Consider the following 14624-nt stretch of genomic DNA (forward strand, 5'->3'; position numbering starts at 1 on the left):
ATTATATATTTCTTGTTCGACTTGCAGGATACGACTCACATTCGTTTCTTGTGAGTATGTGTCACGAAGATTGTCCCACATCAGTTTGGTTGTATTATAGTAGATCAATCCATCTGCAATATGGGGTTCGACACTATTCATGATCCATGACATAACTATGTCATTATCTTCATCCCAAGTAACATATCTTCCCAATTTCTCAGTGGGTTCGCCTTCCAACAAAATGTGTTTTCGACGATGTCCAGATACCGACATCATAAACGTTCTGGACCACTGGCATAGTTGGTTTCATTCAACCTTACGGAAGAGCCATACGAGAAGGGGTTGGCAAAAGCCTTATACTCCCCAATCTGTTCCATTTTAGAATCACATTTCGAATTTTCAGCCATACTGCTCACTAGAACAACAAGTATTCAAGTAGAATTTTCCAACACTGTAAGGAATCAGCCCTGCTGTTTCCAAAAAAGAAAACAGCCCACAACCAGCAGGTAATCACTCCTGCTGCTTTCACGACAAAGGGATAGCTGAAACTAACACAACACGAAACAAAACTCGACACAGCAGGGAGTCACGACCATTGCTGCACCCAAACACACCACGACCAACAAGAATATTCAGTTGCAACATAGATGAACACGACAACTGTTGTTCCCCAAACATATAAGGCATAACGGCCAATAAGTCTTCAGAAGACAATTAAATAGATCAATCATATCTCGATCACACGCAACAAACACAAAAAAAATTCCAGAATCACGGCAGGCACACAATCAACACAGAAAACATGACAATCTCGGCTGGCACACAGTATCACAGAAACTTGCTGCGTGACCCAAACAGCAGGAACAACCAACAGCTCACGGCTGACACGCAGCAGCACAGAAGCCTGCTGCGTGACCCAAACAGCAAGAACAGCAGGAACTCGTCAATCACGGCACGTCAATCACGACAGGCACGCACCAGCAGGAACTCGTCAATCTCCAGAGAATCACGACAGGAGGTGACAAAAAAAAACCCCACGAAGAGAGAAAAAAAAAACCAGATTCAAAAGAAATGGTTACGGCTCCAGGAAATCACGACAGGAGCTCCATCCTTAGATCTGACGAAAGATCTGGGTAACATCCCAGATCTGTTATCAGATCTTCCACACTAGTGCAACAGCAAACCTGATTTTCACGCAGTCTGAATTTTTTTTTTCGTTGGTGAAGATCAGTCCTCTTCGTGATCACGCTCCCGAGATCGAGGGCTCTGATACCATGTAGAAGGGAGCAGCCACCTGTGTAGAGAGAGAGAGAGAGAGAGAGAGAGAGAGAGAGAGACGGCTGCACAGAAAACTAAATCACGTTAAATTAGATTAGGGCTTCTCTCTATATTAAATAGAGAGAGGCAAAAAGGAAAAATTACATCTAAGTCCTTATGAGAACAAAATTTCAGAAAACCTCTAATATAAGAGAACTTAACCTAAAACCACCTATTCTCAACAATACTGATACTGCTTTGTTCGTTAAAAATTCTAATGATCACATTACAATTTTGTTATTATATGTTGATGACATGATTATCACAGGTAATGATAAGAAGGGTATTGACCTTATTAAAAATATTCTTAAAGAAAATTTTGATATGTCTGATCTTGGTTATCTAAGGTATTTTTTAGGTATTGAAGTTGCATACTCGCCCAAGGGGTATCTTCTCTTTCAGATAAAGCTTGCCTCCGCGGTTTGGTCTGACAGATGACAAGAAGGTGGAGACGCCAGAAGTAATCAATGCTAAAATGAGAGCCAATGATGACACTCCTTTAGTTGATCCCACACCTTATCGTCAATTGATTAGGTCACTCACATATTTATCTATCACCAGGCCCGATATTTCCCATGCAGTTCATAGTGCAAGTCAATTTTAGACTGCTCCTATCATTCACATGATTGCAATAATGCAAATTATCAGATATTTGAAAAGCACCATAACAAAAGGATTATTCTTGCCCTCTTTTTCACCTCTTACTTTACTTGCTTATACTGACTCTGATTGGGGGGTAACCCCGATGATCGTATCTCTACCATAAGTTATTGTGTGTTTCTTGGAGAGTCACTTATTTCATGGAGGTGTAAGAGGCAACAGAAAGTTTTCCTCTCTTCTACTGAAGCAGAGTATCATGCGATGGCCACTACCACCACTGAGATCGTATGGTTAAGAAGTTTACTTAAAGATATGGGAGTCTCATTCTCAACTCCCTCAAAGCTATGCTGTCACAACAAGAGCTCTATCTACATTGCCGGCAATCACACCTTTCATGAAAGAACAAATTACATTTAGATGAATTGTCATTATGTTCGTGATGAGTTTTTACGGGGCACCATTCAATTGCCATATGTTCCTACCGAGTACCAGTTGGCGGATTTCTTCACCAAAGCCTTGCCATCGCCTCGTTTATACTTTCTCCTCAGCAAACTCTCGGTGATTTCACCATGTGTTTGAGGGGGGGGGGGTGTTAAAATATATTATACATATATATCTATATATATATATATAGATTATGACACATACACATATATATTATATATATATATATATATATATATATATATGTCTATGTGTCTATCTACATATATAAATATATCTCTTTTGTAAATACTCACTAGGGGTAAAACAGTCTTTTTACATTTTTTCGCATATTGTAATCTTTCTTTCTTTATTCTTTTTTATTTTTTTTCTTTTTCCACCTTGGAAAGCCCCCCCTAGGAGGACGTTGGAGCATCCAACAGTCATATTTATGACCGTTGGAAGGGCTCCAACGTCCCTCTAGGAGCCCTTCCAAGGCCTCCTCTTTTGTTTATAAATAAAGGGGTTTTCCCCCATTGTAATGTATGCTTCTTTGAAGCCTTCTTGAGTGAAATATATATTTTTCCTCTTCTTTTGGGTGTTTTGCCACTTTTGTGGTTTTGTTCTCTTGCCCATTAGTGACTATTTGTGTATGTGCGTGCTCTCTTATAACGCCCCAAAATTTCGACTTGTGATTTCGAAAACATTATCGAAAAACCTTTCAAAGATTTAAAGTTTTTACTTTTAAAAACGACAGCGGAAGGCATTTAGAAAGGAGCACAAGTCAACAATCTTGGGTACGTTAGCCGAAAAACCATCACTCACATGAACAACAACTTAAAGGAATTGAAGAAATAAGGCAATAGATTAAAAATTTGCAGTTTATTACAAAATGAGCATTTTCCCAAAATTCAATAATCTAAAGAAAAACTCAAAAAGACTCAGAGCCAAGCCGCTAGCAGAAAAAAAATAAAATCTTGAGCCATATTACACCACGCCATCGGCCGCCTATGAAGTCCTACTCCTTACCTGCCCATGAAATGTGTCAGTTTCATAACAAACCAGTAGGTGCACGAATAGATAAGTAGAATGAAAATAAGCAGGACATTCATGAGATAAACGGTTATTATATTAAAACAATCAATGCAATTATAATCTATTCTAACAAGTGTAATATGTGCAAAGAGCTATTGTTTGAAACATTTCAAGTAGTGTAAGTCTCAATCATCTATAACTATTCAAAAAGATATTCTTTAAGTTCTGATATTAACTGGCCTGTGGGTACGCACAGACGCGAAACGTAGAAACAGCCGAGACCGATCTGGGGGTATATTATGTCAGGTGTTTTCATTAACCCGGATGATTGACTGAGTCCGCTCCTAAGGGGATGGTCAGAGTAAATCCCAAAGGCATTCGTGGCCCATGGATGCATCCAACTTCTGCAGAAGTACCTGGGAGTTACCACCTAGGATAATTTATGGTAGTCCCAATTCCCCTAACTCCGATGACTGGGGAAGCCGAGTCTTTTGTCCGTGGGGTGGTTGTTAACAACCCGTCCATCAGAGTTTTTGTACCATCCATCCTCTCCTTTGATAAACCGTGAAGGTCGAATGGGTACGACAGGAGTTTCTTAACCGCTGCCCCATCCTACATGCTCTGGTCTATTAGACCCACTCGAGTATCTTGCCTGTGAAGGCGAGTTGTCACCATTTATGTGATCTCAGCATTGTGCTAAATGCACGCATCGAGGTTACTAGAATCTCACCATTCAACCATCATAACACACATGGGACGGACTTGTCCAAAAGTACGATCGTACCTACCTAGAGGTACGACTACGATGAGAGTGCAACATATAATGTTTTATGATTTTTTTGGTTCATACATGACATGTATTGCTCTTTAGGCAATTGGCCTGTGGAGGCCGACATTATCTAATCTATATCAATAAAGTGTTGATTTTCCACTTCAAGGTACTCCATGACCTCTCGTAAAATTTATACCGTACCTGCCTTAAGGTTCGGTTACAATAGCAATTGCAGTGGTTTTCTCTCCAGAAATGAGTGTATTCACAAAGTCTACCTTAAGTATGCAATTTCAAAAAAATAAGCATGCAGAACAGCCAATCACAAGTTAAGTAGTCCTACAGGTAAGCAGGTATGCCAATTAAACTACTCGATTCTCTCTAGAATGAGTCTACCCAAAGAATTTACATTAAGCATGCAAAAAAAGAATCAGAACGAGGAAAACATTGACCAAACAATCATAAGTTAAATACTTCTCCAGATAAGCAGGTATATAAAATAACTATTCTATCTCAGAAGTTTTATTTTATTTCATTCATCCAAAATCCTCGTGCGACTTTCCCCTATCTCGGAATGTCATGCAGCTGCGTGCGTCTACGGGTGTAGATGACACGAGGCTCAGGCCGCAGTGACAGAGCGGGATTCAATGCGAAGTCTGCAAAAGTGTGAGTATTATTATGACATAGCTGTCAAAAGAACAAAAGGGCAATGGTAAGACCCGCCCTGCCGGCGGAAACTGATGAGTGGCAGGGTCAAGGTTCCTGCATAACAGAAAAAGAAATTGAACGGTAGTGGCTGACGATCTTGACCAAACGGCGAACAACAGGGGCATCGGCCCTTGCCACGAATGACAAGACAGCGGATGGCAGGGGCATCAGCACTTGCCACGAATGACAAGACAACGGATGGCAGGGGCATCAACCCTTGCCAGATAGAGCAGTGAATGGCAGGGCCTTCGGCCCCTGCCTGACAAGCAGTGAATGGCAGGGGCCTCGGCCCCTGCCTCACAAGAGTAACAAAATGGCAGGGACCTCGGTCCCTGCCTGACAAAGCTGGATGACAGGGGCCTCAACCCCTGCAACCCAATGAATGGCAGGGGCCTCAGTCCTTGCCAGTCAAAGCGGCAATCGGCATGGACTGCGGCCCCTGCCTGACCCAACAAGGAACTGGCAAGGGCGAGGCCCCTGCCAGAAGAACGAATAATGGTAGGGGCCCTTGCCCCTGCCTGACAGAACAGGAAAATGGCAGGGCCTCGGCCCCTGCCTGGCGAAAATATAAACGGCAGGGCCTTGGCCCCTGCTCGTCTGAAAAGGAAATGGCAGGGGCCTCAGCCCCTGCCTAAAGAAACAAGGGATGGCAGGGGCCTCGGCCCCTTGCCTGAAGAATCGACGAATGGCAGGGGTCTCAGCCCCTGTCTGACAGAGTCACGACGACACCAAAAAGGGGAAAAAGAGGGTGCCGCAGGGGTGACTGGACCCCTGCCGGCTCTTTGACAGCCCCAAGAGGGAGGGAGAGATCGGGACGGGGGTGGCAGGGGGACGACCGACCTCCTGTCGGTCGCCCGATCGCCCGCAGGGTAGGGGGGGTGTCGCAGGGGCCATTGGTCCCCTGCCGACACTCCGGTGAACCCCCAGAGAGAAAAGAGGACGACAGGGGCCCCGTAGGCCACCTGTCGGGCCTCCGATGGGCACAAGAGAGGTGGGGGGCGCAGCAGGGGCCGTGCGCCGCCTGTCGGCCTCCCGGTGAACCCTCAAGAAGAGGGTGAAGAGGGAGGGTACGGCAGGGGCCATCTGCCCCCTGTCGTGCCTTCCGGCGAGGTGACAGAGAGAGGGGCGAAGAGGGAGGAGGAGAGGGAGGAGGAGAGGGTGAAGACGACGTACCTGGGAGGAGATCGACGTCGGTGGCCGGCGTGGGGCGCAACGACGACGGCGCTGGTGGCGTGCGCAGGGAAGGAGGAGGTCGGCACGATGGGGGCGAAGGGCTGTGTGCCTCCCCTTGCCCTCCTGCAATGCTTTTAAAGGCCTCGGGGGGGGGATGAATGGGTAAACCCGATGGTTTCCCTTATCCTCCCGAAATCGCAGGAAGGGGGGGGGGGGTGAGGCGCTCGGGAAGAGGATTCTCTTCCTGAGTCGGGTTATTAAAACCCTACCGATGATGGGCCTGGGCCCGGGTCCGGACCCGGCCCGGGTCCGGACCCGACCCGGCCCGGGTCCGGACCCGACCCGGCCCGGGTCCGGACCCGACCCGGCCCGGGTCCGATACAATTATTATTATTATTATTTTTTAAACTTTGGGTTTTACATGTTTGCTCTTGGAGACTTCGCTTCTCTTATTCGGCACTTCATTACAGTTAGCACATACCTTGAGTTCTACATTGTTCATGAACCATGCAAGAATTTTTGCATGATTACTTTCTCAATCTTCCACCTTTTTTTTTTATGTTCTTCAATGGCCTTTAGTCAAGCATCTCCCTCAAGAGCTTTCTCTTGACCTCCTTCTATCTTGATGAACTTAAGTTGAGGTTCGGGAATAGAACCCAGCACATAACGCCAAAGCTTTTTCTTTTGAGATTATATTTCATCGTGGATGCACACATCTTATAATTCTTACCATTGAGTTTGAAGGAGAGATCAATCTTTGATTTCATTGTGCGGACATGATATGGAAGGAGTGAAATAGGAAGGGCGTTTTCACGACTTCAACTTTGAGAATGACATGGCTTTAATATCATGTAATGAAGTATGCAAAAATGTAACTCAAGAATGCAAATGCATTCACAAAGTTCAATAATGGACAAACATGAAGGCACAAGAGAGAAATAATAAAGAAATCCATTATGAGAAAATACAAAAAAGCCTTTAAAAGGCTAAACAAATAGAAAAGTTAAGAACTTTATTTAAGAGAGCTCACAAGCTTAAGAATACAAGGGGAGAAGTCCCCTATATATACACAAAGAAAAAGGGGAAAAGGAGAGCCATTTGGGGTTCTTACATAGGGTCGTTGGGCCCCCCAAACTCTATGTTGGGACCCCCATGGCATAATAAATTAAAAATAAAAAATAAAAATAAATCTACCCTATTTGAAATAGTTGTTTCTAGAAACAACTATGTAAAAAGATCAGAATACCTCTATCGGGTATTGTATATATATATATATATATATATATATATATATATATATATATATATTATATATATGTGTGTGTGTGTGTGTGTGTGTGTGTGTACCTACGTATATTTTAACATAGAATAGGCTCATGAGATGTCATATAACATGAAGCCCCTTGAGTTTATTAACAAACTAGAGGAACAACCTGAGATATTTGAGAAAATAATAATAGAGAAAGGCAGGAGTAGCAAAGGGAGGGGCTACGGCTGATTGAGCTGGATTTGCAATTGTTGAATCTGTTGTTGCACTTTTTTTAACAATTAAAGGTGACCTGAATCTGTTGTTGCACTTTTTCTAACAATTGAAGTTGACCACCCCCTAACGATTCTGCAGCTGTTATAGTTGATAGACCAACAGACTGAGTGCCAATGTCAGAGTGATCATCCTTGGGCTTTATGCCCTCACTATCATAAGATACTGCTTAGACTCCACCTTTCTTTTTTCTGAGAATTGGACAATAATTTTTCATATGACCAAAATTCTTACAATAGTGACATTGAATAAAGCTCAGGTAACCTCTTTCTCCAACTCTTCCACCGCCTTTGCCACCTACTTATCGAGACATTGTCATGTCTCTGGATTAATAGGTTCCAAGAGACTTCATCTTGGTCTCTTCTGCAATCAACTCTACTAAGACCCTGGTGACAAAGGGTAAGTGAGAATGATGTAGAATGGCATTCCTTCCATCAAACTCTGGTTTAAGCGCTATAAGAAATTCAATAACCCTATCAATTTTTTTTATGCGGGTCAAGAAGCCCCCGACAAGTTTGACATGTACACATCTCACACTTTGCACAATTTTCATATTTTGTTTGGCCCTCCATAAGTGCAAGGTCATTCAAAATTCTTTGCATATCTGAATAAAATTTTTCAATTGACTTATTTTCTTGGTGCATACTCTTCAATTCTTGAGGAACTGATAGTGCCTTGCCCAATTTTCTTGCTTTGTAGACTTGTTTGAGGTACAGGTAAGCTTAAACTTGGAGAGATTCGTAACTATTCTCTACTCTACTGAACCTAGAATCCAAGCCTTGACCATTGCATTATTCACAACTCATTCTTCTATTATTTTATCAAAATCAGCACCAGTGGGCTTAGGTTTCACCTTTATGTCATCCAAGTACCATCTAAGTACCCTCCAAGCCCTTTTTCTTCTATCACAACTGTCATAAAATCAGCCCAATACACATAATTTGTCCCATCAGCTTCACTAAGACAATCTGAATCCCCTCCCATATCTCACACAACCGCAACTACACAATACTATGTAGCTGCATGAGAGCAACAACTGCAAACCAAAGAAGGCAGTGTATACAGCACTACACTAACACAACCTTCAATATGCAAACAATTATATTCGCCAAGAACCTTGCCGACCTGCATGAGAGAACAACTGCAAACCAAAGTCCAAGTCAGTGTATACAGCAGTACACTAACATAACCTCCAATATTCAGACAATTATATTCACCAAGAACCATGTCGACTGCCCCCTATCAAGAAAGTATGGATACCAAAAGCAAATCAAAATCACTCTCGCAGCACACAAACACAACCAAGGCTACACGATGTGGTTTACAAACAAAATGTCTGCTGTGATATATATCTAACTACAGCAGCCAAGCCAAGCTATAACAACAAAGATACTGCTACCGTCACCAATAGAGACATCAAAATCACTGCAACCAACTCAGAATCCCTACCAAAACTGCACAATATGACTCACAACTACCACAAAGACTAAGTATGCTGTGATAGAAACCCAATCACAGCTGCTAAGCCAAGTTGTACCAGTAAGAATACTGCTACTGTCACCAATAGCAACACCAAAATCACGTCAAATCTCCTCCAAATCACCACATCAAACCCCCAAAACACTTCTAAAAAGTTCCATCACAAAAACGACCTGATTACACCCTTTTGCAGAGATTAGAAACCATTGATTTGACCAAAATGAGCAAAATCCCCAAATCTGGACCCTATTAGATGTGATTTCCAGAAAATCTTAGAAAAACCCCAGAAATTTCAAATCTCCACCAAATAACCCGATTCTTGATTGGTTCAACTCCAAAAATAAAGATCGATCTGAATACTATCTCAAATGGAGATAAATCTGCCTATTGTATGGCTGAAGTTGACATCAGCAGTATGCTCGTCGAGGCAGACTATTGATGGCGAGAAATGAGGTCTTCTCCCAATCTACATCCTCACAATCCTCTAAGGCTTAAACACGGATCTGATACCATATTCGAACTAAAGGGAAGAAGATACAAAGAGATGGAGTAACGAGAGCAAGAAAACTTCATTGAGACCTATGTCACACGGACTCAGCTAGGGAGGTGCCGCACCCGAGTCGACACGCCCCGACACGGGTGCGGCTTCGGACTCGCCCCGGACTCGGTCAACGCCAAGTCGGACTCGGTCAATGCCGAGTCGGACTCGGTCAACGCCGAGTCGGACTCGGTCAACGCCAAGTCGGACTCGGTCAACGCCGAGTCAGACTCGGTCAACGAGTCGAGGATGAGTCCGTCCACATTTTGGACTTGGTCAACTTTGACCAAGTCCAAAAATATCCATTTTTAGGACAAAAAACAAAAAAAAAATCATTTTTTATATATCTTTTTTTTTTAAATATATAACCAGACTGTGCAATGCAGTTGCACAGTCACAGACTGTGCAATGCAGTTGCACAGTCACAGACTGTGCAACGCAACTGCACAGTCACTGCACACAGTCTGTGTGATTGTGCACAGTCTGCACAGTCTGTGTGACTGTGCACAGTCTGCACAGTCTGTGTGACTGTGCACAGTCACGGACTGCATTGCACAAACTGTATTGCACAGTCTGTGCAACTGTTAACGTATAAAGTTTAAACATTTGTATGTGAATGCTATAGTAAAGGGGTCATTTAAAAAATTGGACCAGTACAGATTATGGACCATTTCACAAGGTCATAGTTTAAAGTTTTTTTTCCTTTGACCATGGCCCATGGATGTGTTTACCTTAATTTTAATTGTTTACTAGAATTATTGTTATATATATATATAGCCGAGTTCCCGTGTCCAAAATTTTTGAAATTGCGCCGCACCCGTGTCGCACCCGCACCCGCACCCATGTGACATAGATTGAGACTTAAATGGGAGTCCCTTATTGTTTATACGAGTCAACTCTCTCAAATGCCACAAAGTAAAAAGAAATAAAAAAATATAAGACTAAACTACCCCTTACCAATAAGGTAATGTACAAAAGAATAAAACTAAAGGGAGTACAGGAATTGGTAAAACACCTATATTACATAAGTCTCAACACCATCCAAGTTTCAGTTTCCAACTCCAAACACAAGCCGAAAATACGTACTTTTGTAAAATAAGGTTCAACCACTAATTACCCTCACTGCCCAACAGCCATCACTATTTAATAAAAAGAATGCTTCATTAACCTGTCTAATCGATCTCCCTACTTTTAAAGTAATCTCTCCTAATCTTCATGGGAGGGATGTGGTTCATCCTGTCTTTTGGATGCTTTGTGGTGAAAAAATCATATGTTTTAATCTCCCTTTCTTCCACTGAATCCAAGACAGCTATCTCCATTTCATTTCTCTTTGGATCTCCAGTCTTGGATTAACTTTATGAGTTCAATGATTCTGCTGTGCGCGCTCCACCAAAACATGAAGCGAGGCATAAACTTCGAGGCGTAAGCGTAAGCCTCAAAATTATATTTTTGAAAACTTAAAAAAAACTTTAATAAAATATCTAAAAATACGAATAAATAAAAGAAATGCTTTATTGATAAAGCAACAACCAATAAGAAATAAAAAATCTCAAATAAATACCAAAAAATATGAAATTAACATGTAAAAGTAACATTAATGCAACAATTTGATCTATGTAAGTATCTAACAAATAAAATATGAGCATTCAATAAAAAATTAAGTAACAAAATCACTAACAATTAAATTTATCAACATTATGTCATCATCAGAAAATGCATATTAGCATTAACCAATTTTAATGTATTTGTCCAAAACTGCATAGATGAAACATAATATAAAATCATAAAAGAAACCTGTATTCACAAAACATATGCAGTTATATAGAATGACTACTAGATGACACTATTTATGCAAAAAATACATATTGTTGGTTCTTAATTGTATGTACATGCATCACTCATTTATTATAACTGATGTTTCAAAGGCCATTGGTAGTTAGAGATCTATCACTTACATTCATGATGGATGCATGATATATTGTCAGAGACAGAGACAGAGACAGAGACAGAGGGAGAGGGAGAGGGAGAGGGAGAGGGAGAGAGGTAACTGTCTTCTTCCTTTCGACAGAGAGAGAGAGGGAGCGAGACAATGAGAGATGTACATGTATATGTTCTTCCTTTCAGCAGAGAGAGAAACAAAGAGAAAGAGGGAGAGGGAGAGGGAGAGGGAGAGCGAGAGGCGAGAGAGACAGCGAGAGGCGAGAGAGACAGAGAGAAAGGGAGAGCAAGAGTTGGGAGAGAAAGAGGGGAGTGCCCTAAGAACCTGGGCCTCCCCACATTTAGGGTCAAATTGGGTTTTCGACCCCCATTTGACTCAAAAAGACTGAGGCGCACACTTCAGGGGCTTTATGCTTTTTAAGCGCCCATCAAGGCTCAAGGTGCCTTGCCTTGCGGCGAGGCACACTTTTTGCACCTTGAGGTGTGCTTTTCACAACATTGGCTCTGTGATTTATCATTGGAAACTTTCAGGCACAGTCTCTTGTTGTTTCTGAAATTCAGCCAGTTCGTCCTCTTAAAGTGTGATATTGCTACAAAAGGTCTTGTTCTTATATCTCATTTGGTAGATCATGCTTCTACAGTCATGCTTGAGGACCATTCTGTATGTAGCCCAGTGGCCTTCCTGAGGGTTCCTCCACGATTCTCTGAGTCTACTAATGAAACCATCACATCTCTGCCATCAAGAATTGAATCGGGCTACCCTTCTTATCTGTGCTTCCCCATTTGATGCTGTTAGTGATGTCATCTGATATGGTTCTGCGGTGGCATATACCTAGTATATGATGATTCATGAGTCTTTTCCATTATGTCCGCAGGTAATTTAAATCTATCGAACCTCTTCAGGGAGAGGGTTATCCCTCATGTTGGACCATGTGAAATAATTGCCTGCCAGGGAAACTTCCTTCATACTCTTTGAATCTTCTCATGTTTTCTTGCACAAGCAAGCATGAAATCCTTGTGAGTATTTGTTTGCCTGTATCCATCATAAATTGTTTGGACACATGATCCATTGCATGATGTAAACAAACTACCACACAAATAACATATTATACAGGCATCAGATTGTCTGTGTACAAAGATTTATATGCATCGGACTACATGCAGCAATATTGTATAGGGATCAGATTCATAAGACGACCACGTTCATGTGCTTGTGATTATCTGGGTAAAATGACAAATATTCTAATTCCTGGTCTAGCTTGCAGTTAAACGAGATCTTGCATCACATGTAATTAATGTTATTAAGGGGAATTTGAGTTTTGCATAATTTGGGGATAGCTATGCAGTCTAGCTTTTAAGAGTTATTGGATCACCTATAGGTTCTCGATATCTCAAGGGGATTATACGACTATCCAGGTTATAGGGACTAACACTAAATTAATTGATATAATGTCTAGGGTAATGGTCACTAATCAAATGTTGGCCTCAGTCATTGACACCCCAAATTTGTTACGAGTAGTTGAACGATATCCTACCATTAATATCTGCTTCTCCAAAATTCTTTTGTAATTATAGTAGATCTGGGCTTCACCACCCCCAAAATTGTTTTGTAATTATAGTAGACCTAGGTTTCTCAAAAATTATCTTCTTATCATTCGATTCTCTAATGTTTTCTGTGCTCCTCTTCCTGCTACTGTTTGTCGCTACTTATGCTCTGCTAATTTTGTGTGGTACTAGATAACTCTTTTTATGTTCCCTTCACATTGTGATCATACCGTGAGTTCTTGTCCATCATATTTTGAATTGTAATTTCATGTTTTTTGTGGAGGAATATGCTCAATATACTCGGAATTACACACAAAGGACATGTACTGTACAAACTTGCATGCTTGAGTTTGTGCACGGTTCTCTATGCTTGGTATCTCTCACATGTTTCTGATATTTGAGTAATTCAATCAAGATTGCAAAATCATTGTTTATTGTTCTTCCTGTACCTATAGGTCCTGTGGCAGAGGACATGTTCCACTGGCAAGCGACCATTATGGGGCCTCCTGAAAGCCCCTATGCAGGTGGTGTGTTTCTTGCGACCATTCACTTCCCACCTGATTACCCATTCAAGCCACCAAAGGTAAAAAAGAGAGGCATATCCCTATCTTTAACATGTGAAAAAGAGAGTATATGACTCCGCTATGTATATTCAGGTGGCTTTCCGCACCAAAGTCTTTCATCCAAACATCAATAGCAATGGGAGTATCTGCCTGGACATCCTGAAGGAACAATGGAGCCCTGCACTAACCATATCCAAGGTATCAAATGTTTCTTTCTCTGCTTTGCTCGAGAAATTCTCTTAGTGTGCCCTGTATTCTTGCTGCAGGTTTTGTTGTCTATCTGTTCTCTTCTGACCGATCCGAACCCCGATGACCCGCTGGTGCCCGAGATTGCGCACATGTACAAAACTGACAGGGCCAAGTATGAATCAACTGCACGCAACTGGACCCAGAAGTATGCCATGGGATAGATGGTGAGGTGGTTTACAAAGGGATGCGTTTGGTCTTTCTTCCATCAAAAGTTGTCCTTCAGATCTTAAGGCCGAATAACTAAAGAAAGATGACTTGGGTGTCTACAGAGTTGGATATGTGGACTTTATGTCCCGACTGTTTTAGTGATTTAAATTATCAGTTGTGCATTCCCTTATAAAGTGCTGATTATCTCCACAGATATATTTCCTTTTGCTCCTTAAATTTTACCTTCGTTCATAGCGTCACGGATGCTCTACCTTCGCAAATAGATTTGATTTCTTTATGCGAGAACCAAGTATTCTAAAACTCAGTTTTACATTGCCGGCACAATGACGATAGGTATGGCAGGCTGAGCCAAGCACGACCAGGTCGCCGTGCTGGGTGCGGTTTCTTTGGGTTATAAATAAAAAAAGAATTCTAAACCTGTGTCAGAAAAAATCAGTATTGACGGCTTGTGTTTTTCAAAATTATCATTATACCCATATTTTTTTTATGATTATAGCTTGTGGAAGTTTCCTTTAATCATTGTTTTCTGTGTCTAAGGTTGCTCTCTTGGGTAATTTAGGTATATGCATCTCACACATAGTTCACTTTTTCAGGTGC

At 41.8% G+C, this 14624-nt stretch overlaps 1 protein-coding gene across 3 annotated transcripts in view; it reads left to right on the top strand.

Annotated features, from left to right (window-relative positions):
• LOC149840733 (ubiquitin-conjugating enzyme E2 8-like) overlaps positions 1 to 14200 on the top strand; it is a 32228-nt gene extending 18028 nt beyond the window's left edge. For all 3 annotated transcript variants that reach the window (XM_090003294.1, XM_090003293.1, XM_090003292.1), the window contains 3 exons: positions 13503 to 13630; positions 13704 to 13808; positions 13877 to 14200. In XM_090003294.1, the coding sequence (XP_089859420.1) occupies positions 13503 to 13630; positions 13704 to 13808; positions 13877 to 14020 (377 nt within the window). In that variant the 3' untranslated portion in view covers positions 14021 to 14200. The remainder of the gene's footprint in view (positions 1 to 13502; positions 13631 to 13703; positions 13809 to 13876) is intronic.
• Positions 14201 to 14624: the final 424 nt, after the last annotated feature.

Source organism: Nuphar pumila, chromosome 4, assembly GCF_984573655.1.
Source record: "Nuphar pumila chromosome 4, dmNupPumi1.hap1.1, whole genome shotgun sequence".
NCBI lineage: Eukaryota > Viridiplantae > Streptophyta > Magnoliopsida > Nymphaeales > Nymphaeaceae > Nuphar > Nuphar pumila.